General features: G+C 40.9%; 1 protein-coding gene across 1 annotated transcript in view; it reads left to right on the forward strand.

Annotated features, from left to right (window-relative positions):
• The first annotated feature begins 14,962 nt into the window (after positions 1-14,962).
• The window catches only part of Lyplal1 (lysophospholipase like 1), a 28,379-nt gene continuing 16,449 nt past the window's right edge, over positions 14,963-26,892 (forward strand). Inside the window, exons 1-2 of the mRNA XM_028858348.2 lie at positions 14,963-15,097; positions 19,974-20,073. Coding sequence (XP_028714181.1) covers positions 15,004-15,097; positions 19,974-20,073 — 194 coding nt within the window. The 5' untranslated portion in view covers positions 14,963-15,003. The remainder of the gene's footprint in view (positions 15,098-19,973; positions 20,074-26,892) is intronic.

Raw genomic sequence — 26,892 nt, forward strand, 5'->3', positions numbered from 1 at the left:
CACTGTCGTTGCTGATGGAATCAGCCTGGGATCTCAAGTAGGAATGATTTAGGATTTAGAGTAGGCTCTACATCAGATGACTAGTGTCCTCATAAGAGAAAAATGAAGGTTTGAGCATGAAGTCATGGAAGAAGCAGAGAGACAAAGAACACGATTGGAATACAGATGCAGGCATTGCCATGATGTAACTACAGGCCCTGCAACATCATTGCCTGTGCCAAGAGCAAGCACAAATGTGTACATGGAATTTCAGCAGGCAAGATGGCCCAGAAGACACTTGGCTTTCAGATTTCTAGGCTGTAGGGCTGTGAATGATCATGTTTGCCTTTCTAAGCTGTTGTGGCATCGGACATCAATCCTGTCTTAGGATAACTCAAAGAAATTAAGGCATTACCTGATTGCTTATTCTGTAAAGAATAAAGAGGAGTACTTAGGGACTTGATAATCCACTTACAAATCAGAGATCCCAATATAGAACCAAAGTAAAATGTGTAAATTACACTGTATGTGGAGAAAAGCTAATGTGAATCATACTCTACACAAGGAAAACACCAGCTGTAGCTGCCCAACATCTAGTCTTGCTTTTGAGGCAATATCATCTAAAAATTAGAGCAAAGTTGACGTGAAGCAAGAATACCCCCCCCATAGCATACTTCCATCTAATTATAAAGCAATATGTTCTTAGAAGTCACATTCCAGTTCCATTAAAATGAAGGAAATACTTTAGGGAAAAAATATCATAAAAGTCTGCCATATTTTTTCCATGAAGTAACCATTTCAGAAATTATCTTCCCTACTCTTAGTTGCTATTGATCTGTCTGGCTCAGTTGTAAATCTACTGCACAGTAAATTTCACTTAAAATATCCATTAATCTGCATTTTCCCACAACCTAAGTAACTAGGAATCATCAAAACTAATTAAAATTTTTAACCAGGTCCATTTAGGCACTTTTTGGGTATTTTCTCTTAGATGCAATACAGAAAAAAAGACCCAGATTTTTAACTTACTAGGAAGAAGAAAAATGCCTTTAAAATTTATGCTTGGCAATCAAAGGTAGTATTCTCAGCATGGTGTCTGCTACCCATGTGCAGCCGTGACTGAAAAAACTCAAGGTGTGATTAAATGGTCTTTTTCATATTACCCTCCCTTGAAAGTTGTTAATTGGAACACAGCCATCATTCACAGACTCCATTCACCAGAGGCCACTGCTCCAAAGGACCAAATGAATCACCCAGCCTCGGTCTTCTCCATGCCATAAGAAGTCAGCTACTGGTGGTCTCTGGACAGCTGAGGGCTTCTCTACATGTCAGTTTTAGTAAAAGAAAACATGATAGCAACTCTGTTTATGTGCTTTTCACATCCCATGACTTCCTATGGAACCTGTTTTTGTTTGTTTTCCCTACAACACAAACAAGCAACATCCAGGAGGAGCCCTTTCTTCCTTGGCTCTCTCTTCTCTTGTTTCTTCACAGTCCTCAGTGGAAAGATTATTATCTGCTATCTTGTTAGAACCTCTGTAACTTTACCTTCTGTATCGGTATGTATGTGTGTGTGTTGTTTGTGTGTGTGTGTGTGTGTGTGTGTGTGTTTAATTTCAGGTGTTGCCTCCCCCAATTATTTCTCCACCTTATTTTTACCTTTATTTTTATTTTTGAAACAAGGTCCCTTACTGAACCAGGAGTTTACTGATGGCTAGAACAGCTGGCCAGCAAGCTGTAGAGATGTCTTCTCCTCCCCAGTTGGGATTATAGGTACCCAGAATTTTACATCAAGTCAGAAGGTCCAAACTTAGCTCCTCATGCTCTTCTGGAAAGCACTTGAAGAACGGAGTCATCACCCCAGCCCCTGATGCTGTTCCTTCTTGCTTGAAGCTGTCTCTATTCACATCACTGCTGCAAATATCAGGCCTCCTCCCAGATCCTGTTTCCTGAGACTTCTGAATGAGCCTCTCTGCAATGACTTGCAGAGTCTCTGTCCAGATAACTGTCAAAAGCATCATGCAACTTGTGACATTCCCTAGCTCAGTGTTCTCTTGTGGTTCCTGGATTGCTCTGTAGAAGAAGGCTGTTATTCTACAGGGCCATTTCAATATTGTCTATTCTTGTTGAGATATATTCATCTCCCTTAACTGCAGCACACAACTTCCCCATGGTCAGTTCACTTCCTTTCTATACAGATGTCCCTTCTCGAGTCTCATGAAAACTCTTTCAGTATCCCCCCTTCTCTGGTGTGGACCACAGACCATCTTCCTATCCCCCCATTATAAATCTGACCAGTTTTTGAGACCCAGCACAGTCCCACTTGCTCAGAAAGTCTTCTGATGTTGCTGCACTCAAGGCAATGGCCTCTGATTGCCCCACCTCCAATGCTCAGTGTCCTTTCTCACACCTCATTTCCTGTCCTTCTGCTTCTTTCAATCTCTCCTCTGCGTCAAACTGTTTCAGAAAGTCCACCACTTTGACTCAAAGTTTTGACTCTTCATTGTTTTCCCAACATATTTTCCCTTTCTTGACTTAAATCTTTCCTTGTATACAGAACAATCATGATACTCTTACCCATCCAAATTGAGCACCTCACTCCACCTTGACCTTCACATTTATGATCTCCAATGCCAGAACAACAAATCCTTAATTTTTTCTGGTTCTGGTTCTTTTCTCATTATAATTGAGGACAATGTAGAACAGTTTCATTGAAGTTTCTATATGCAGACACCACTAAGTAGGAGCTATTCCATCTCTCAGTCCTTTTTCTTCAATCCTTTATAGATTTTTCTTAAGTCACCAACCTTTTGTCCCATTCCTTTCATTCCTAGACACAAGATTCCTAGGTAGATGATAGCTATCTAACTAGATAGATAGATAGATAGATAGATAGATAGATAGATAGATAGATAGATAGAGCCATCTGTCTCCAAATAGGGTCCTACTACATAGCCTAAACTGGCCTCAACTCTCCAGATAGCCCGGGCTAGATTTGCACATGTGAACCTTCTGATTCTGCCTCTTGAATGCTAGTATCACACATAAGGTAACGGGAACCTACTTCTACCTTGTTAGTCATCAAAGCATGCTGCTTTCTCAGCTTCTCCATCACTTCCTGCTCCATCTTTTTTGAGTTCTTGCTTGTCATTGTTTTGTTTCTCTCTACTTCTTGAACTCTTTTGTCAGTTTATATGTTGAAATAATATTTTTAAATATCTTTCCCTCCAGCTGTGATTAGTGTTTATTGTCACCTGGAAAAGATCTGGAGTCACCCACCTGCTGGGGCTTATTTTGATTAGGTTAGTCTCTAGGCATGTTTGTAAGGGATTAATCTTGATCAAGGGATGATTGAGACCTTTAGGATTGATGACTCACTCTAAAGGAGGGTGGCTTCATTCCTTGGACTCAGGTCCTAGATGGAATAAAAAGGAGGAAGCTAGATGACCATAAGCATTCATCTCTATTCTTTCTGACTGGAGATGCAATGCTGCCTCGAGCTACTACTGCCATGATCTTCCCTCCTTGGTGTAATGTACCCTCAAAGTGTGACCCAAAATAAGTCCTTTCTTCATTGTGTTTGTCTCCTGTAGAGTATTATGTCACAACGATGACGAGCTGAGTTAACTAATATGGCAACCTCATCGCTTTCATGAGTTAACGTGTTTTGAAGCCTCAATTGTACTTGCTACACACACTTGTTCACTCACAGTTTCCAGCTAGGGCTGAAATCTGACTGCTGCACTGAGTCCGTTTTCCAAAGCTTTTTGGTCATCTTGCTTCCAGCTCCCAAATCCAATGGCCTCATTTTGCTCACTTGTGGCACCTACCATGTGTTCCTCACATCTCAAGACAGCGGTCTGCTTTTATGACATTCCTCCCCTCTATCTCCACTCTCCTGATGGGCAGCTTTTCTTCCTGGGATTGCCCTTCAGGTAAGATTAATAGCTCTTAGATTTTATTTCCATCATTGATCTAAGCTCTAGACCCTCATTTCTTACCTTCAATTTTGTTTGGCATCTCAAACATTCCTCAAAAAGTCGAATGCATTAAATTCATACTATCCTTTTTTTATTATTTATACCTTGTCTTATTAATTCTCTCACCAGAACACTTTGAACAGACTTTTAAAAGTATTTTCTGAATTTTCTCAACAAGTACATTGGGTGTTTTCCATTTGTTCTCTCTTTTTCCCACTTTGGTCTACTGAAACAGATTTCTAGTGAGTGTCTCCTCACAGCCTCTTTCAACACACTCATATATTGTCCTTAAATATATTTTTATTTTGTTCAAGCTAGCTCATTAGATGCATGAACATGTCACTCTCATATTTTAAAAAAAACATAACAAGCCTGATCTGATAGAAATTTTCAATTACTAGCCTGTCTTTGGTGTTCAGACTTAAAGGCTGGTTAAGGAGACCATGTATGACTTTGGCTTCCATGACTTTCTCTTGAGAAGTAACCTCTATTTACTTCCGTTGCATAAGAACTAGGTGCTACCTGTGAGCCTCTTTCTGTTCTTTCCAGATTCAGTCTCTTGCTTAAATACAAATCTATGCCTTTCAGGGCTATAGGCTAGCCACATTGGCCTGTGGTAACCCTTTCTTATACTTCCCAACCATGACTAAGAGACAGAAGGCACTCTTCTGTCAGCTTTATTAAACATTCCACATTTATTTATGAAGAAAAGAATTTTCATTTGGCATTAAAATTAATGTTGCTTTTGAAAATACCTGCTGAAGCACCCTGTTTCTTTTCTTTCTGTCTAGACTAGCAGTTCTCAACCTATTGGTTGCAACCCCTTTGAAGGTAGAAAGACCCTTTCACAGGGGTCACATATCAAATATATTACATATCAGATATTTACATTATGATTTATAACAGTACCAAAGTTACAGTTATGAAATAGCAACAAAATAGTTTTCTGGTTGGAGGTCATCCCAACATGAGGAAATGTATTAAAGGGTCACAGCATTAAGAGGGTTGAGAGCTACTGCTCTATGCAAAGATTATGATTTCCATAATCAAAATAATTCACCTAACTGAAGAGGACCCTAGACTTTCAAGATGACCTTCAAAGATTCCTAACTGTTAGTGTGCATTGCACATGTTCAAACAAAACTGTCAAGATAATCAAGCTACTTCCAGTTAATTTTGACAAGACTGAATGGTGTTTCCTGGCTATCAGGGCCAGCTTTCTGCAAGTCTTGACAGAGTTCTTCCCTCCTACTGTTGCTGCCAGTAGCTGAGCATCTTCTGCAAGCCCCTCTGTCTTTCTACAGTGATTAGTGCTCAGTAGATGCCTGAAAACCTGACCCTGCATTGATAGATGAGCTATCCACAAAGCACAAATACCCACAGCATTACCCGACTTCATCCAACCTGCCTCACTCAAGACGAGGAAAGGCATTGAGATTCTCCCCACACACACACACACGTTAGGGTGTACAGGAGAACAGGGGAAAAGCCGAGGATCAAATGTTTACCTTAAAATTGTGAACTTGTCATCAGTTATTGAAAAGTCCTACACCACTGTCATTGTTTGGCCACTTTCTTTCTGGAGATGTCAGAGCTCTGTGACATCACCCTAGTTTTGTCCTTCCGAACATGCTCTTCCTCTGTGAAAACTGACATGGAGCTTTGAAGCTATTTCAGCGATAGGTGTGTCAAAAGTCACACACAATTTGAGTGGATTGCGTTATTATCTATTGGCTTACTACTCTGAACGTATTTTTCAGGCCAGGTCCTCATAGATATGGAATTGGAGTCAGTGAACTCTCTCATTAAGTAATTAGTTAATTCGATTCTTGCTTCAGTTTTCCTCTCATCACTTAGCTGTTAACATTTCTTTAAAAGAGCCAAACATAGTACACCAGTGATCACTCCCTTGAGTTATCGTTCCATGTTGTACAGGCTATAACACAAAGTCACAACATCACAATGTAATTTAGAAGGAAAAAAAAAAAAGCCTTCCCGAAGAAAAGCTATAAATTTAAGCCAATATAAACTTGTCCCCGGACTCCTCTCAATCTCACAGCAGGGCGGGGTGCTGCACAGCTGGAGCTGAGCTAATCAGTGGTGAAAACCAAAAAACGCTGCCTTCCCCCAGCATCACAGAAACTGGCAGATGGGATCCTTTTATCCCCACTCCGTTCTTACAAACACACAGTGAGATGTAATGCTGTGAGAAGGAGACTCCACGGTCGGAGAACCTTGAGGCACACAGAGTTACGGTTTGGGACATTTCATTTTGTAAACTAGTACACGTCATCAGAAGTGCCTGGCCTTTATAAAATCGAATCACTTTTCGGTTGCTTTTGAACTCATCGGGGTCATTTCTAGGAAAGTTGCTGGAAATACTGCACAACGGTCTGTTTATCCAGTGGAGAAACACGGCTGTACCTTCCAGAAGGTGACTGAGCTTTCTCAAATTATCTAAATATCGGCACCCAAGTGCAGGACTTGAGACTTCCAAGGAGCATCAGGTTCAGCTTCTCCACATTTGAAGAAGTGTGCTAAAGACGCTCCTTAAGTGACAGGAAGTAGTGCAGTCAGGACCCACTGTTTGCCTTGGCCCATGGTTTCCCAGCTGATGGTTACACTCTCTCCTTACACACTCAGTCACTTACCAATCAACTGGTCAACATCCAGTCATCCCATAACAATGACAAGTTTACAATCTCTAAGCCACATGTGCTTAAATCCAAGAGAACCATCACAGTATCATACCAAGATCTGGCCAATGTATCAGAGGGGATTGTGCTATTCTTGGGCTTGAGATAAAATCAGAATAAGGAAAAAAGGCAGAGTGAGGTAACAGAATATATTACTGAGCACATGGATTCGCTGTAGAAAAATGCTGAGCTTCAGTGGAGGAGAGGATGTGGCTAGCCCTGTCCTCTTAGACCCCATTGTCTGAGAATTTCTACTTCTACTTTCATAGGACTGTGGTGTCTATTGTATTGGAGCCTTCTCTGATTTTATATGACTATAAACATATTGTTTCCCCCAAACCTCTAAAACCTGCCCTGTGCCCCCATTAGTGTTTATCATTCACACCAGGCTATTGTTCTTACCACTTTTCTCCCTGTCGACTATAAACTCTGTAAGGACAAGAGCCTTCCTGTCCCTCACCAAGTATTTAAACCCTGTGCACTGGAAGAGTGGATATTCTATTTTAATTGGTTGAGTAAAGTTCTCAACAGATTCAAGTAATTTTAAATACTCACTGTACCACAATAATACTTATTACAGAGATGTGCAGTGAAAAATTGGAAAGGTGCAATTATGAGCAGCATTTGGGAGGAATACTTAGGAGAACACTCCAAATCATGTGCAGATTCCTGTTCTATTCTGGACAGAAACAAAGGCATTCTAGTTTAGCTTGAAGATGACAAACTAGATCAAAAAGTCTCTGCAAAGTGACCCTTTTTAAATCCTCAAAGGTGTTTGAGTATGCAATCCAAGATGACAATGTCATGAACTGTGCAGTACCGTCATTTTTTTTTATTATTATAGCTCTATAATTTAGTAGCATGTATTGCTGGACCAGTTTCTCTACAAATATTGATGCACATGGCAGATGTCTCTCAGAAACAAATCTATTCTCATGACTAACATATTATTAATGTTGCATAAAGTATCCTAGAAATCTTAAAAATAAGAAATTGTTGTCTGTAATAGGTTCCAACTATTAAGCAGATAATATAAATTGTACCTTTTCCTCATCTTTCGGTTTTTTCTCTTTTCCTGTTTATAGCAATTTTATCCATCATTTCTTATTTCATGCATTTATACAATGTATTCTAGTCATATTCATCCACCATTACTCTCCTCCAACTCCTCTAGTGCCACTAACTTCAGATCCTCACACCTTCACAGCCTTCTTGAGTGCAATTAGTGCTGCCCATATGCACATGGGTGTGTGGGGCCATCCCCAGGGCCGTCTCCTCATTGGCCAGGTCCCCAATGGATAGTGACTCTCCCTTAGGTTTCTCTACACTATAAAGAAAAATTTAAAAAACAAAGTCCTTTTAGAGTATGTATTTGTCAATTGTAGCTTACCATAGAAGCAACTTATTCTACTAACAGCTTAACAAACTTGACTTAAGTTTAACTAATCTTCAGGAAATGATGTGTTAGTTATGCAATGGAAATACACAACGATTAACAGACAACAGGAAAGCCACCTTACCAGGCCTCCACATCATCTCTAGAACACTAGTACTGAATCCCAACTTCCTGCTGGAAAGAATGGTTAGTGAGTTAATATTTTTAATACTTGGGCTCTCCACATTTAGAAGATGGGGCGGTTTTATATTTCTGGTTATGTCATCTAAGTGCCGATTTTGAAGTGCGATAATCATGGTTTTCATCTACTTGAAATCAGGTGACATTCACAGCCTTTCAATTTGACTGAACTTTAGAGATCTTCTGTGGTTCAACTGCAAGACCAGGAAAAGAAAGCAACATGAGGAGAGCCGTAGCCCCTTCCTCCAACAATGGCACGGGGGTAAGACGGGCATCTCAACGATGTAAAAGAAAGCAATGTGAGGAGAGCCGTAGCCCCTTCCTCCAACAATTGAATGGGGGGGGGGCAGGCATCTCAATGATGTAAAAAAGCAATGTGAGGAGAGCCGTAGCCCCTTCCTCCAACAATGCCACGGGGGTAAGACAGGTAAGACACCGTGGAGAATGAGGGGACATCGTGAGTAAGGGATTTAGTCAAGCAGAGGTCAAAAAGGACAGTAATGAAAACCAATAGTGGCCTCTGAGACAAAGGCCAGAAGACAGTCCTGTCTTCAGATTTTTAAAAAAATGCTATGATCAGCATCATCTTTGACCATAAAGAACAACAGAAGATGGGGGAAGTGCCTGAAAGGAGTGGCAGGAGGGGAAATTTTGGTTGGGATGAAATGTATGACAGAAGAACAAAAGTTAAAAAGAAAACCAAATTATGCATGTTCATGAAAATGAAGGGTTTTTTTTTTTTTAATGACCTTCTTGACACTGTATTATTAAGAGCAGGAAGTATCGAGGTAGTCTGGGGATGACATTTCTTGCTAGGAAGACACGAGACAATGTTTTCATTAACATCAACTCCATTTTCTTAGGAAAGCATTAAACACTCACATGTATTTGGACTTCAGTCCTAGTAAGGATACACAAGTTGTTAGAGCAAAGAAATGATCAGGGTGAGCCTGGGATATGAAGTGAGATCTTGGCACATTGCCCCCCCCCCAAAAAAAAAGAGGACAGAGGGGAAGGGGAGAAGGAAAGGAGGCGTAGGAGATAAAAGAGGAGACAGGATGGGAAAGGGGAGAGAAGGGAAGGGAAGGAAAGGGGAAGAGAGGTGAGGGGAAAGGAGGGGAGGGGAGGGAGAGAAAAGAGGAGGAGAGAGAAGAGGATCTTGATAGTTTTTCAAAGTCATCACTGATACAAATTGAAACAATTAAGTAACAATTGTTTCCAAAGGGGGGAATGTTCAGATTTTCTTTGTAAATTAAATTATTGAGGGGTGCGTTTCTTATTTCTTTTTACTTTTTATTTTGAAGCAGCTGTAAGGATCAGAGGTTTTAACAGCCATTTGTGTATTAAACATTCCATAATGTTTTCATGTAGCTGCCCTGGCCATGTTAGTAAACAAACAGAAGTGGACCAATGTAGGTCCAGAAGGTGGACCATAAAGAAAATGAGCAAGGCTGGGTGTGGTGGCCCACGCCCTTAGTCCCAGCACTGGGGAGGTAGAGGCAGGCCGATCCCTGTGGGTTCAAGGCCAACCTGGTCTACAGAGCAAGTTTCATCTCAGCTATGACAGCATGTTAAGATCTTGTCTCAAAAAGGAGTGGGGACAGCTAGCTGTCAGGGAGAGATGGGGCGAGGGCAGGAAATAGAGCACCATGCCTGGCTCACTGTTGGGGTCCAGCACAGCAAGAAGGGCTGGAGACAGGGCTGCAAACACAGCAAGGCAGGTCAGCAGCACCCTGTTCCTGAGGAGTGCTCGGAAAGCTGGCATCAAGGCTTGGCAGTGGAGGCATTGCAAAGGCGTATTTTAAAACTGTAATTCTACACAGATTTTTATATAAACTAGACACCAGCAATAGAAAGATGAAAACGTCCTGTTTGTGTGTAAGTCACTGAAATACATGAATAAAATTCACGTTATACCATAACTAGTTAATCTTGTAAATTTAGACTTTGGAGATACAATTATGTTTTCTTAAAGGGATACTTTCCCATAAAAATTACTTTATAGCTTCTTGATTCTGTGCTTGGACTTGTGAGACTCTCATGTGTTTTATGAATTTTATTTCTGATACCTGAGAGAAGGAGTCACATGGTATAAACTGTCTTCCAGTGAATTTATAAATGTGTCCACATTAGAGCATGTGAAATACTTACCTCCTTTTTAAAGGCTGAATAACATCTTACTGTTATTTTTGTTTGTCTATCTGTAGACTTTTGGTTTCTTTTCACCCTTTGATTATTATGTATATAAATGTGAATGTATATACCTCTCAAAGACCCTCTTTTTAGACATTTAGCTTTATGTTTATTAGTTCATTGTCAGTCTACACAAGGAAAACATGCTCTGTTTTAAAAATAGATTTTATTACATAATTAACTAATTTGTATGTGTGGGTATGGGTGCCTGCATGCTAGGGGTCACATGAAGAGTTCAAAGGACAACTTGTGGCAGTCCATTCTTCTCCCCTGCAACACACACACTATTTGGGTTCCAGGGATCAAATATGAGTCAGCAGGCTTGACAGCAAGCCTCTTTAAACACTTGGCCATCTCATTGACCCAAGACTATCTATTTGCTTTTAAAGACTAACATTATACCACCTCAAAAGGAAACAAATTCAATATTGATTTGCTTTCACAATGAGAATTAATAATAACTTCCAAAGCTTCCTTATTATGTGAAGATACAGTTATGGAGACAGGAAATGCACTGTCATATCTTCACATAGACTATTGTTCTGTTCAGAGGTTGATGGTATACACACACACACACACACACACACACACACACACACACACACACACACACCTGAAAACAGTCCATGCTGGAATAAAATAAATGGCAAAGATTGTCTTCAGATCAGCCATCCATTCTATATTTGTCTTTTAAACTTTTGGACATCGCCGTAGAAATAGTGGAGACAGCTGAACATGTGAGTTTTTCACAGGCCTAAAATCACTGAGTCAGTGAGGTCATCAAGCCTCATTCCCTGATTATACAGCTGGAGGCTGTGTCCAGTAAGACACAGGGCACACAGTGGCAAAACTGCTGTCATCCCTGCCAGGGACTAGAAATCCTTATTGCTGTTACAGCATTTCAACATTCATGTACTTACACAACTGTAATAAACAAATGGTGCAGAATGTGAAAGTCTGAACTCTGCTGACAGTGAAATTTCTTTCTGTTTTTCTTATATCTAATTTCTGGAATGGTGTGGCTTCCTCTCACCCCAGAGATTTAAAGGACTGGCCTCCTTCCATCAGGGGAACAGGGCCCATCTAGATGCCACACATCTGCATCTAGAAGGCCAAAACTAAAAAGCTTTGGATTTGATGTACCAAGAGCTATTATTAGAATGAAATAATAATACTAGAACACATAGGCTAGTAAAATGGATAGAGGGGTTTCTGAAACTCTTAGGTAGACTTTGAGAAAGCAGAACAAGAATATTTCCAGAGGTCGATATTTCCAGGAGTAACTTGGGAAGCTAAGAAACAGTCAAAAGAACTGCTCAAATGGGAGAATCTCTTTCATAAGGAAGAGAAGAGGCATAAAATACAGTGAAGATTAAGACTTGGGTGCCAAGCCAGGTGGTGATGGCACACACCTTTGATCCCAGCACTCGGGAGGCAGAGACAGCCAGATCTCTGTGAGTTTGAGGCCAGCCTGGTCTGCAGAGCTAGTTCCAGGACAGGTACCAAAACTACTACACAGAGAAATCCTGTCTCAAAAAAAAAAAAAAAAAGACTTGAGTGCCCAGGTTATACACCGACTGTGTCAAGGTTACTAACTACGGACCTTCAACTATTATCCCCAAGAGTCTGAGCATTGCTTCAGCATTAATCACTCCAACTATTAATTATCCAACAGAGGAAAAACCCATCAACACTCCAAGGCTTTGCTTGGGCAACTCCTCTGTCATAATCCCCATTACCAATGCTTCCCAGCCCAGCTTACAATGCCCAAAGAGAAAGGGACCTTGTACATCCAGAGAGTGCCTTGGGGGTGAGGAAAGGCATGCCCCATGGCTGAATCTAGAAGGCCAAAACTAAAAAGCTGAAAGCCTCTAGAATGAAGGCAACAGTTACATTAAAATTGTCGTCACACAAAATCCTGTCAGTTGTCCTTTGTCTCATTATGAGCCTGGAACTGTCTTCTCTGTTGGTTGGATTTTTAATTAATTATTAATTTTACTTCTTACTATCATTGTGTACATGTATGTGAATAACATGTGGGTGTGCATGCCACAGTGCACACATGGAGGTCAAAGGAGAACTTTGTGGAATGAGTTCTCGCTTTCCACTTGTAAGTGAGTTCCAAGAATTCAAGTCAGGGCGCCAGGCTTGCACAGTAAGTGCCTTAACCAGCTCAGCCATCTTGCTGACTTGGTTATTTTTTTTTTTTATCTACTACTGCACTCTGCAAAAATACAAACATACATAATTAATACACATTTTATAGCCCAGACTTAGGTGACTTAATACATTTTATAAATTGGCAAAAGTAAATCCATTTATCCATTTATAAAGAAACTAGGAAAAACTTAAAGGTCCTGAGTCTTTATCAAACAGTAAAACATTTTTGAAATGAGACTACAATTTTAATGTAACTATTGCCTTCATGATTAAGAACATGGGCCCTGGTGTGACACACGTGTGAGCCCAGGTTCTACCAGTGACTGCTGGATTATACTGAGACAAATTGCTGGACAGCGGTGGTGCATGCCTTTAATCCCAGCACTTGGGAGGCAGAAGCAGGTGGATCTCTGTGAGTTTGAGGCCAGCCTGGTCTACAGAGTGAGTTCGAGGATAGGCTCCAAAGCTACACAGAGAAACCCTGTCTTGAAACAAACAAACAAACAAACAAAAAAGAGAGACAAGTTCCTTATCCAGTGAGCTAAGTTGCCAAGCATAGGTAGCCACAGTTCAGTCATGGGTATTTATTTATGTCAGGGTTCAGCATCTTGTAAGTACTACATAGACAGGCTGCTTATTAACAAGAATAAAGGTTATATTAATAACAGCCATTGAAACATTCTGTTCTTGATGATTTGTCCCACTGTTTTAAGGTGGATCACAGCTAGGCTCTGCAGGAATGACTGGAGTTCTAGGTGTAGCTGACTGCTCTCTTCGTGCCTGGCTTCTGAGTGCTCTCTAGACCTGCTGAAAAGAGGCAGGTCTAGAGACAATGGTGCTTTTACCTTGGGCTGTCCGGAGCAGAGCTGGCTCCTTCACTCTCATTTCTCCCAGCAGCAAATCCATGGGATACAGAGAACTGACTCCGGCTCTTTTTAATCTAGCTAGTTAGTAGCTACAATGGGCATGTAGTTGCATTCCCACTGACAGCATTGGTACAAAACCCTGATAACGTCAAGCCTATCCTAGCAACCAGGAATTGTTACTAAGCAGGCTTGTCACTCGGGAGCAGGGCAAATACTTTAAAAAATAAGATACAATTTGTAATTGCTTAAATATGATATATATTACCATGTAGTTTAGTCCCATAAACTCCCCCGGGTTGTTTTGTCCAATTTTGCATGAAGAAAGAGACACTTGCTGGGGCTGCCATCTTATTATTAAAAGTTAGTTATGTTTAATATTTATGCAAGCAATAATTTCATATTTTTTGCATATCACTAGAATTAGAATAAAATAACAAATCTTACTTTACTATTTCAACCATTTTTAAAGGCACAGTTCCATGGTATTAAATAACTCAACAACTCTTTTCCTCACTACTGTCCACTTCCAGAAAGGAGTCAACACCCCAAATAGGAGCTCTGCACTGATTAACATTGCCCACCCTCCACTGTGGTCCACCCTGGTAAGGCAAGCGTTCTTCTATCATCTGTCTTCGTAAATTTGTTCATTCTAGATAAGATAAACGGATGGAGTTGGTTATGTTTGACCCTTTTCTATCTGCCTCATTTAACCAACAGTGTTTTCAAAGTCAATCTATTTTGTACAGGAATCAGACTTCCACCCTTGTTAGGACTGATGGGTACTACAGATGCACATATACCAAGCATCCTGTCCATCCATCCGTGTGGAGATGGGTGTGGGGATTGTTGTAGCCTTTGTGGACTGTGAATACTACTTCGGATATAGGTGTGGGAGCCTCTGTCTTGAGTCCCTGATTTCCTATCTTTAGGAAGGGATGTATCCAGAAGTAGAAGTTGTGGTTCATATAATTCCACATTACTTCCTGCTCCCATCAGCCATGCGCAACAATCCTCAGCTTGTACTCATTCCCACCCATCACTGCCCACAATTTTGGTAACAGCCATGCCAAGGAATGTGAAGGCCGAGCTCATTAAAATTAGATCTGTCTGTTAACTATTAGAAAAAGAAAAACAAAATAAAGACACAAGAAATAAGTTATTATATGGCTGGCTCATCCCGTATGCAAAAAGCTATGAACATCTGGTGTAAGCCTCAAAGTGGATGGTTATTTAAAAAATGTGATTATATCTGTAAAATTTTGAAGCTAGTAATATTCTCCAAATGGGGTGATCCTGTTCTTTAGAATTACAGTTTAAAACCTGCAGCAAGTTCTCGGGACAGGAGTCTATTCTCGGTGATTACAATAGTGAAGCCTGACTCTAAAGGGATGCAATTCTCAGCAGAACGCAATGCTGCTCACTCCCAACCTCAGGTTAAGGAGCAGGAGGCCTTCCTCGGCGCCTGCGCACACCCATGCTTGGGCTGCGCGCCTGCGTGCGCGGTCGCGCGACGTCGAGGGGCGTGGCCGCGCGGCTTGGCTCTCGGTTCCACCATGGCTGTCACACCGGGTGCTGTTCAGCTGCAGCGTTGTGTGGTGTCGCCGACCGGGAGACACACTGCTTCGCTGATTTTCCTGCACGGCTCAGGTGCATGCATTGCAATCTCGTGGTCTCCGTCCCGCGTGCTGCCGCTGGGGAAGCACCCTCTCCTCCTCCTCCGTCCCCCAGCTCCCTAGTGCTAGAGGCTTCCTGCGCCCAGGAAGGGTCGGGAGAGAGGCTGCCACCTCCGGGGAGGGTGTCTTCTTTCTCTAGGGTGTTGTCTTTATCTCACTTCCTTCGCTGGTGTCCTTGACCCTTCCAACCACAGCATAGTCTTCAGGGCAGTCCATACCCCATCCCAAGTTCAGGCACACCACCGTAGCAAGGTGAGTCTCCAGGCACATGGATCAACTACTGTTTTCAGGTCGGCCACCAGTGATCTGACATAAACCCACCTCCATCACTACCACCACCGACCCCTGGAGTGGGTCATGAGCCTCTGTCTGCCTTTCCAGGATCATAGGGAGGCTTGATCTTCACGGTGAACTGGGTTCCTATTTACAGCCTGTGTTCTTTCTGCTTGGCACCACCAGGGCTCCCATGCGCTTCCCACCGTTTCCTTTTTAATTTCCCTCCACCCTGATTTCTCTTTTTGCACTCTCATTAAATCTCTGAGGTAAGTACGATGTCATCTCCATCCAGGGAGTGCCCCTAGAGAGAGAATAAGAACCCTGTTTTAATCCTTGCATCCACGGTGCTTGGCTGGCTCAGGGTAAGTTCCCAGGAAAGAAAAATAATATTTTTTTTTTTTTCTTTTCTTTTTTTTTTTTTTTAAGAAATGAGATCCAGCCGGTGTCCTCATGGGGCCTACCTAAATTTAAAAACAAAAACAATTCATTAATTTGAGTCAGCAGTGGACAGGGGATCACAAGATGGTGCCTGAGCTACTGCCAAGTGAATAGTAAGGAAAGGGAAAGAATGTGGTTGGACATTAATTAGTAAGGCCTTTGCAACTGAAGGGCTGGTCAGAGTTGTCCAAGAACGCCTTATTTGAGCTGAGACACGTGTAGGCTTAAAGGAAATGGAGACTAGAACACCAAAGGGATTGGAAGGAGTGTTAGCAACAATGTGAGATGTTCTCTTCATTTTGAAAACGGGCCTAGAAAAGTTTACTGCTGTCGCTGTGAATGGTGGGTGAAGCTGGGATTTAAACACAGATGTCTGATTCAGAATTAATATTTTGGGTAGGAGAGGGAGGGGAACCCCAAACTGATGTATCGCTTTGGAAACAGAAGATAAGGGTTGAGCATGTGTAAAAGGGAAGACATGGCTGACGAGTTAGGGCTGTATAACTAGCTGAATAGTGGTTACTCAGGACCCCAGGAGCCTTCAGTGATGAACATCCAGAATTCCCACATAGTAATTCCTTCTCATAATTAATTCAGTGTCTTTAGAAAGAACTACAATTGGTTCTCTCCCTCCCCTCCGCCCACCACCACCACTTTGCTTAATGTTTCCTATTTTTCAATTTCAAATCACTGACATTTTTATAACCTATAATGCATGTCTGAAATCACAGTCATCCATTCTGTGTGTATTTTACACAGTGTGTGTGCGCGTGCATGTGTGTGTGGTGTGTGTGTGTGTGTGTGTGTGTGTGTGTGTGTGTGTGTAAAACTTTACTTTGTACATTGGAAAAAGAATTCATCTAAATAATTCTTCCAGATGTGCAGGTATATTTTTCTTACCTAATTAAGTCTCCATTGATATATAAAATGCTCTTTTTGGAATAGGCCTGTCCTGTTAGTTTTTATTGTCATCTTGAACCAGGAGTCCCCTGGGAAAAGAGAGTCTCAACTGAGACATTGCCCAGTTCAGATTGGCCTGGTGAATGGCCTTGATTGTTGATTGACACAGGAGGCCCCAGCGCAGGTGGCTGTTGCTACCCCTGGGCAGGTATCCTGGGTCGTACTAAAAAGCTGGTTGAGCATGAGCCACAGGGGCAAGCCAGTACCAGCTTTACCCTGCGGTTCCTCGCTCTGTTCCTGCTCAAGTGCCTGCCCTGATTCCCTTGTGATGGACTGTTAGCCAGAAGAGTAGGTTGAAATAAACACTTTCCTCCCAAGTTGGCCCAGGTCAGTGTTTTATCATGGCTACAGAAAGCAAAGGAGAAGGAGGCCTTGGCCCTCCAGGTTGGAGGGTAGCAGTTTTCCACTGGACTTGAGCATGTGTTTGTGTTACAGGAACAGGAAGTATTTGCCTTCTGGGTAATCCAAATATAAACAAACCAATTATATGGTTTTACCATGGTTTTGGAATAAGGTATTAACTTTTTGTGTGATTTAAATTTTTTTTCTTGAGCATTTCATACATGTATACAATGGGTGCAAGCTTTTTAAAAAGAGAATTTTGTGAGCAGACGGACGAATGTTGTTTTCTAACATTTGATTGCTTCTTTTGCCCAAGGCTGAAAAAGTATTTAAAAACAGACCCCACTTAATAAAGAAAAACAACCTAAAAAGCTTTAGAACCTGGTCTAGAGTATAACAGCTGTAGAAAAATATATGGGAATATACCCCAAGTGTATTTGAACCCTTTTCTACTTATAAAATGCCTATTTTTTTTTTTTTAAAGATGCCGTTTAGGGTGATTAAAATAAATGTTGGTGTGGCTTGCTTGCTGCAGCCTCCCACTCTGGGATGCCTCACTCTCGTTTTCTCCCCTAGACGGGTCTCCCTTCGGTGCCATTCATCATACTTGTGATTGCCTAAGTTAATGTCTGTGTTCCATACTGACCTTTAAGGCTCCTATAGGCCATTCTCTGTGTGTCTTGTTAGTGGCTTTCTCCCTTTTAGATTGTTTTCAAAAGTGAGGTGGCTGAGTGAGATCTTGCTGAAGTCACTTTGAAGTGGCAGTCTTATCCGGCAGACACTCTGTAGACACTCTTCTCCACCTCTCTTCATTCTCCTCCTCAGTCTCTGCTCCGCTGAGTGGAGATGCCAGCCGCCCCTGGATTTCCTGGGTCTCAAAACTTGATTTCCTTTGCCTGCGATGTCCTTTGTTTTAGCATCACACTTCTCATCCCCTGTAGACTTTCCCCTCAAAGCCTCCAACTAGGTAGATACCCTGCATGTGTCCAGCCTTGGTAGGGGGCTTCCAGACAATTAGTGGATAAGGCAAAATGAAGCCAGGGAGCTTGCATTCTAGTCAAGTTGTTCTGCAGCTTGTTAGCTGGGTCCTTCTGAATGTAGCAAACGCTGATGACACCAAGTGGGTCCTCGTCAGTGGTTACTGTTGCCTCTCAGGACTATCTTTGGCCTCTGGATGCCTATTTGTCACAGTGACCTAATGTTTTCACCATTGCCGTGCTGGTGTGAAGAGGGTCATCCATGAATGTTTTTTTGGTAGATACTTTTGATACTTTTGAACTTGATGTCTTAATGAATTGATTAATTACAAATTTAAGGTGGGGCTGGGAAGATGGCTCTGTGGGTAAGAATATGTGCACAAACACTAGGACTTGAATTTGGGTTTCCAACACCCAGGAAAAAACCGGGCATCACTGCATGTGCCTGGGACCCCAGCACTAGGGGAGACAGGAGGGTCTCTGGGGCTTGCTGAACAGCCAGCCTACAAGCAAATCCTATGAGCCCTGTGTCAAGGGGTACGGCAGAAAGTTATGTAGCAGGACACCCAGTGTCTTCTGACATCTGCACATTTACATGGGCTTGCGCCATTCACACACACACACACACACACACACATGAGCATGCACACACACACACACACACACACACAACACACACACGTGGAGGCCCACAGAGGCTATCTTGTGAGAACTTACTCAGGGTCAGAGAATCTGAGCTTGCTTTACCCAGCAGGGCTGCATAAATAGATGATTTTGCCACAGGCATGTTTACCAGGTGTTTGGAAGGGTCTACACTTGGCTGTATGGTGTGCTTTGATCTTGCAAGGGGAAGGTCTTTTGCCTCTCCCTTGGCATATTATAAAAAACCTTATGAATAAAGCTCTGGGTGACTGGGTATTGACCCAGACCCTCCAAAGCTATCCTGTGTCTCTGTCTTTCTCTTTGTCATCTAGGTCTATCTTTCTGTCTGATATTTCCTCATTCCTCTCTCCTTCACCCAAGAACCCTTTGTAAGGTGGTACCAGGTCAGAGCTGGACTCCAGTAGACCACCCCCTGCACTCCTCCACCACAGACACACACATAGACACACATGCGCATGCACACACACACATACACACACACATGCACACACACACACACAGAGACACACATGCACATACACACATACATAAACACCAGAGACAGGGACAAAAAGATAGATAAAAATTTAAAGTTGTGAACTTTAACATTTTCTCTTCAGTAATATATGACACACTTAGATTCTTTCCCTGTCTCCATGCAGATAGCCATACATTAATTCTTATACTAATTTTTTGACCTTGAGTAGTATATAATCATGATGTTAGGTTATATAAATGTGTCAACACAGTTAAATCTGATTTCTTCATGTTTAAATTTGAAGTAGAATAAATATCTTACCCTACCCCCAGACTTGTTTTCACCAAGAAAATTGTATTAGGTCATGTCAGCTACAATGGTGTAAATCACATGGCAGCTTTTAAAGTGTAGATGGGAAAAGAATAGTGTTAGAAAACAGCTAAAAATAATTCCCCTCTAAAAGAATTTATTATATCTATTATAAATGAGGAAAGCTGAAATTCAAGCTTGAGTATGGTATTCTAACTGATAAACAATACATCTGGATGTATAATAATAAAGATTATTTCTACTGTTCATACTTGCTCAACTAATTCTGCCTGCTGAATCTTTTTGCCATGTGGAGATTTTTCACATTCTGTGTTCCAGCCTTCAGGTGACCTGAGAGGTACAGAGTACTTTGAAATGCACTGTGTTATGAAGATGTTTATCTGACTGTGAATTTTGTAATTTTTCAGGTCATTCTGGCCAAGGACAGAGAGAGTGGATCAGCAATGTGCTAAACCAGGACTTAACATTCCAGCACATAAAGATTATTTACCCAACGGCCCCCTCCAGGTATGCAATGCTCAATTTCCCTTCTCGGTATAACTCCAGGGCATAAAATAGATGTATGTGCCAGTGAGATGTTTTTAACTTTAACTCTGGATTGAAGATATTTTAAATACAACTCCCACCTGTAAAAATGAATGCTTTACTTTGAAGTTGGGCTCGTTGGCCCAGCTTTCCCGGCCTCTCTGGGAAGCATGCTCTGCCACTCAGACCGACCCCTTCCCAGCCCACACTCTGCTTCCTGCCAGCCTGCACAGTGCTCATCTTTTACCTCACACACCCCAACAGCAAACTATAACTTGTGCCAAAATAGTCTTTCTGGTAATTTAGTTCAACCCAGGTTCATAGTTCCTAGAAAAAAGTTTTATACCATTCTTTCTAAGCTTCAGAGGAGGTTAAATACTGTCAGGCTCTTTGAGTCAGTCAACCAAGATAGACATGAGGCACATGGGCCTACTTACTATTATGGCTTTTTAAAAAGATTTATTTATGTTATGTGTATGCATGTGTGTGTATGTGTATCTGTGTGCCACATGCATGCCTGGTGCCCTCAGAGGTCAGAAAAGGGAGTTGAATTTCCTGTAACTGGAATTATGGATGATTGTGAGCACCATGTGGGTGCTGGGAATCAAATTTGGGTCCTTTGCAAGAACAACAAGTGTTCTTAACCACTGAGCCATCTCTTCAGACCCCGGGCTTTTTAGGTTTATTAAATAATCATCCACATAGTCTTTTTTTTTTTCAACTTTTTTTGCATAAACAAATGTTGTGTTGTGTCATACAACCCAATCTTTCTCATGATCTGTTCCCATGTTTTTTCCTTAAGCATGCTTTGTTTTCACAAAAAAAAAAAAAATGCTAGATTTCATTTTTCCGTCAACCTTGTATTCACAAGAAAATGAACCAGGATTTCAAGAAACTTCTTATATTCACCAATAAGAACTTATTTCTCTAGTTGATAGAATTGAACAGTTATAGAACAAAAAGGAGAGTATAAAATAGAAGATTTAAAAGTTATTTTAATACAACTAAGCTTAGGGGTTTAGTAGCACCCACAGAGAACTTTTATGGATGGATGCTAAGAGCTTTTTTTGTAGCTGGTTTCTAGGGCAGGTGCAATTTGAAGGAGTACTGATATTTCTGTGGAAACTGGAAGGATGGTGTGTTTTAGGCTAATTGTAAATATGATTAAATAAGACATTCGAGACATGATTCTAAGAATGTAATAGGTTTTATCTCTGACTAAGAATTTAGTGATTATCATCTCTTGACTTTCACATATTATCAATTGTAACATGAATTCTTGGTCAGTGTTTTTCAAATTTTAAACCGATAGTATTTCATATTTGCATATCTTCACATGCATTTTGTGTCATTTGTAGGTGTTTGGAAGTGTTTGTCCCTCTAGGTTTGTATTATGTCTTCTTTAAATGTTTTATAGCACTTAGCGAAGTCACCTGAACTTGAAGTTTTCTTGTGAGTTGTTGGCAATGAATTTATTTTCTTTTGTAGAACCAAGATTCCCAGATTTTCTATGTATTTTCAAGCCAGTGTTAGTGATTTATTGGAATTTGTCTTTGACCTCATGTACTTATTTTTAATGATTAGATTTCTGTTTATATATTTTATTTCAGTTCTGACAATAATATTGTGTGTGTGTGTGTGTGTGTGTGTGTGTGTGTGTTTTGTCTTATCAAGGGGTACTGGTTGTTGAATCTTTTTTAGAACCAATTTAGGCTTGGCTCTTTTCTCTGTTTGGTTGTAGTTTGGATACAGAGTCTCACTATGTAGCCCAGGCTGGCCTAGAACTCCTGATCATTCTGTTTCCTGAGTGCTGGGATTACAGGTGTTCACTACACCCAGCACCTTTTTCTCTCTTACTTTTTATTTATATCCATTAATTTTCTTTTTGCCTTCTATTTATATTAGAGCAGTAATTTTATCACTACTCTAGCCAAATCTCACCAATTTTTTTCAGTTTTATTTATATTGGAAGATTTTTCTATCACATTCATGTTCCTTGTATAATTCTTGTGTAACAAATCACCCCCAAGCAACACTTTTATTATGGTCACAAATTTTGTGGGTTAGGAACTCAGAAAGGGCACAATAGTGGTGACTCAATCCCAATTCTGTTGTTTTTGGGGCTTCTCCTGGGAAAGCTTGAAGGTTGGGTGTGACTTATGATTTGTCTGCTGGGGCCTGGATCCCTCATCTGAAGGCTTACTCACATAGCTGGCAATTGATACGGGATATTAGCTGGTGCTTTCCTGCAGTCTCCACACCGTGGCGCCTATATTGGGCTTCACCACTTGGAGTTCATTATATATACATACATACACATACACATACATACATATATATATATGTATGTATATATATTGAGTCTGTGTATATGTGTGTGCATGCTGATCCATGTGCACATGAAGGCCAGAGGTTGAAGTCAGTAGTCTTTCTCTGTTGCTCTCCACCTTGTTCTTTGGGACAAAAATCTCTCACCAAACCTGGAGCTCCCCAATTTGGCGAGACGGACAGGCCAGCAGGTTCCAGAGATCTAGCTGCTCCTTCTTACCTCCTGCCAGCCCCCAGAAGAGTGCCAACACCACTGGCTTTTATGTTGGTGATGAATTCAGATCCTCGTGTTTATATGGGGCACATCTCCTCAGCCCACCATTTGGAGTCCTAGAGGCCGGTTCCCAGAGGAAATGTCTTCAGAGAACAAAGAAATTAGCGGATGCAGAGCTCATGCAGAAGGCAACCAGGTTGCAAGTAAAGAGTGTAGGTCTTTGCCTCTCAGCAAATGTTAGTCACACTGTGGAAAGGGCTTGTGTGGTTACTTTTCTGACTGGATGCAAAAAATGTAATTCCTGGACCTTCTATTTAGAAGTCCATGAATTGAGGGTTATTGAAGTTGTCTTATAGTTGCTGACTTCTAATTTAGTTTCATTGTTGTTAGATAAAATATCCTATATAATCCCAGTCTTTGGATTCTTCCTGAGTCTTTATGGTGTTGCATGAATTCTATCATGGTGACTCTTCATGTGTATTTTTATGTGCAGCATTTAAAAAATACCAGTATAGTCCAAGGTGGCTGATAGCATTACTTACATTTTATATGTGCTTGATAATTATTTTTAAGTAGTTCTAAGAGTCATGAGGGGAGGGCTTTAATAATTACCTTTTTCTTACAAAATGGTCACTTTAAACTTCTGATAACACCCCAAAGTGTAATTTGTATAATAATTATATACTGCACAGCAGCTTTCCTATACTTATTTTACAAATTTTTTATCACTTTATGTTACTTTGATTAGTGTTGCATAGCAAAACTCTAGCCTTTTATTTTTAGCTTGTCTATCAATTATATTTAAAATGTGTTTGTTATAGACAACATGTGTTTGAGCTTTGCTTATATCTTTAACCATTCTGACAGTTTCTGTCTTTTTTTTTTTCTCAAGACAGGGTTTCTCTGTGTAGCTTTGCGCCTTTCCTGGGACTGGGACTCACTTGGTAGCCCAGGCTGGCCTCAAACTCACAGAGATCCACCTGCCTCTGCCTCCCGAGTGCTGGGATTAAAGGCCTGCGCCACCACCGCCCGGCCCAGTTTCTGTCTTTTAAATGATTTGTTTAGCCATTTACATTTAATGTAACATTGGATTTATAGGTTTGAATATAAGTCTGTTGGATTTTTTGTTCTCCTGTATTCAATTTTCTTCACTTTTTGCACCATTTAAATTTTGTAATATTTCAGTTTAATTTTCTGTTCTTTTTCCCCTGATTGTGGTAAGGCTCAGTATAAATCACAGACCTTTCCCCATCTTAGAGTAAATATTTACCTTTTTCACTGAATTTTATAACTTCAAAATACATAGTCCCTTTTCCTCTTCCTCTTTATGATTCTCGTGTCTTTCATCTACATATGTTGAGAACACCATCAAGCAAGGTTATAATTTTGTTTTTTGTAGTAATAAATGCCACAAAGAACCTAAGAGGGGTCAGTGAATTATTATATTTGCTCAGTGTGGTTTATAATGGCATATCATTGTATTTTTACTAAATTGTGAATTACCCTTTTGTCTATAAGTACTCCTTTTCCTTTGCTATAAATTGGCTAAGCAGGAGTATATTAAATAAAAGTCAACAATAGTTTGCTGTGTTAATTAAAATGGAAAAATAGAATAGTATTTTTTTCATTATATTAATTTGGACTCTTTAATTGGAAGTACCCAATAAATATTTTTATTTTTGTGGCATATTTTAACTGTGTTTACAACTACAGGTTTTCTTAGTTTGGATTTAATAACAGATTTTCCATTAAAAAATAACAATGTTTTATAGTCCATTTATAATTTTTATGGTATAAATTCTCTTGGTGATTTGAAAAATTCTCAAACTCATCAGACTTGTGTATGCCTCTACATGTTGATTATACATTTTCCCACATAAAGTGAATGCTTAGCATTTGCAGTAAATGTGTACTCTAAAGCAGATTTCGATACTTATTTTATGCATTTATAGTTTTACATGTCCATATGGGGAGTGCACATATAAGGGATATGCACATGGAGGCCAGAGGTCAACAGCTCATATACAGAGTGAGTACAAAAAGTCAAACTATTACAATGTCGAGTAATGACGAACTCTAGGAAGACTGTTAGAGTAACGAGACAGAGTCCACATTACAGAATGGAGGCAACACCACAGAGTAGGAGGGGTCCTCTGAGACAGCGACACTGGAGTTGAGACTGTGGGAGCTCAGCACAGAAAGACAGGAAGACCATGCAGAGAGAGGGAGACCGGATGCAATGCTCCTGCATCACTACTGAGCTGGTCCAAGTGACTGGACCCTAGAGCATGCTGGGGGAAACTGGGAAACCAGGACCAAGAATGACTGGTGCCAGGTTGCTGTCTGAAAGGCTGCAGATGATCTTCTGGTTTTTATAATTTTAGGGGAGCACAGACCTGTGGTGGTAATCTAATTGTACTGAAATATTATTTTGATTGTATGTTAATAAATAAAGTTGTTCAGGGTCAGAGCTATTAGAGCCATAGCAAGAGTGTGGAATAAAAATGGGTATTCAGCTGAATGTCTTTTTATTAAAAGAAAAAATGAAAGACTTTGGACATTTCCTCTCGGTTAATTCTTTACCAGTGTGTAATGGGTCGATTGGTTGATTGATTTAGGAGCCACACAGATGCTCTCTGCTGAACATATTTGTTTACTGTGGTAATGTCTGAGCTGTTTTTATACCAGCTAATAAAGTGATTTATTTGAGGAAGAAAGTGAATGAACATAACACATGTGCCAGGCCTTTTAGCTGTTTAAAAACAATCTTTTACACTTTAGTTAAAGGTTATTCTAACATCTTTGCAGATTTATGTACTCTTGATTGTTTTCTTAGCAAAAAAAAAAGTTCTGAAGTCTTTTTATCCCATTAAATTATCCTAATGATTCCTTCTGAACGGAGAACTTTAATTTTTTTCTTAGAGAAATGAGAGACCAAAAACCTCCAGATGAGTAAATTGGGATTTGCATTGGGCTGTACCTCAGTGGAGCATCTATCTAGATTAATTAAATAAGGCATTGTCAAAGGGAAAAAGAGTAAAGTGGGTATCATTTTTTCCCATTAATGGCTGAGTTCCCAGAATGATTCACATCTTAGCCTATGATATCATCCTTATTTAAGTGCTTAGACAGACAAATAAACAGTTAGAGAACTAGCACAGGGAAATGGAGAGGGAAGCCGAAGTGACTCAAAGGGTGACAGTCTGATTGGAACTTCAGCGTGAGGGCTGTGCATCCACTCTGGAACTGGGCTTCAATAGCAGTCCCAATGGACTTGGGACTTCACGGTGTATGACAAGGACTTTGAACGAAGCATCTGCTTTCATTTGCTGTGGACTCGGGGTTAACCTTTAAAGGGCCTCTGGGAGGAGGAAGGCTTGGATGATTTCTGCCTTCTCATTGTACCTGAGCTCTCTCCCCTGAGCCAAGTAGCTGCTGGGGTCAGAAGGCGCAGTGGGGTGAGTGGGCAACCGAGAGGAGCTGCTGTGGGATTTTATCTTTCCCACAGCAACTGGGGGGCTGGATAGAGAGCAGTGGGAGAGAAGCCTGGAGGGCGCAGTCTACAGAAGTCTGCCCTCCTCCCAAAGCTTTCTCTTACAACAGTAATCTCAGATAATAATGCATATTAATTAAAAATCCCAAAAGGCTTTTATAGAGAATTATTTGAGAGTATTTCAAACTTTTCCAGGAGTTTTGATTGACTTCTTTACTAACTAAAGACCCATGAATGTGTAAGGTAGTGCGTAGGACATCTAGTGTAACAGTGGTAGGAGGGAGGCAGGGAGCACCCACTGACAGATGCCTAAGTCAGTGGGGAGCAGCCTTAAGGGAGTCAGAGAATGCAGAGTTGTTTGGGCAATGGTTTTCCTGATTTTCCCGAGCACGGTCCAGAATTAGGACTTGTCTAGAAGGTGAAACATGAAGTCCCTTCACTGTATACAGTGTGCGCCTTAGGGAGTAGGGCTTCCACTTGTCTGAGAATGGTGCCTCTTCCTCCCATCATCCCCCATCACTCCTCTCTCTCTCTCTCTCTCTCTCTCTCTCTCTCTCTCTCTCTCTCTCTCCCCCTGTCAAAAAAAATCTGGTCTCTCTCTCTCTCTCTCTCTTCTCTCTCTCTCTCTCTCTCTCTCTCTCTCTCCACACCTGTCCATATTGGAGAAGATGAATTTGAGCTTGAGTCATACCACACATGAAAAGGTTTCCCCAGAGTTTAAACTTTGAAAAGTAAAAATGGCAACACAAGCTACAGAAAGCACTCT

Source organism: Peromyscus leucopus, chromosome 15 (assembly GCF_004664715.2).
Source record: "Peromyscus leucopus breed LL Stock chromosome 15, UCI_PerLeu_2.1, whole genome shotgun sequence".
NCBI classification, from domain to species: Eukaryota; Metazoa; Chordata; class Mammalia; order Rodentia; family Cricetidae; genus Peromyscus; species Peromyscus leucopus.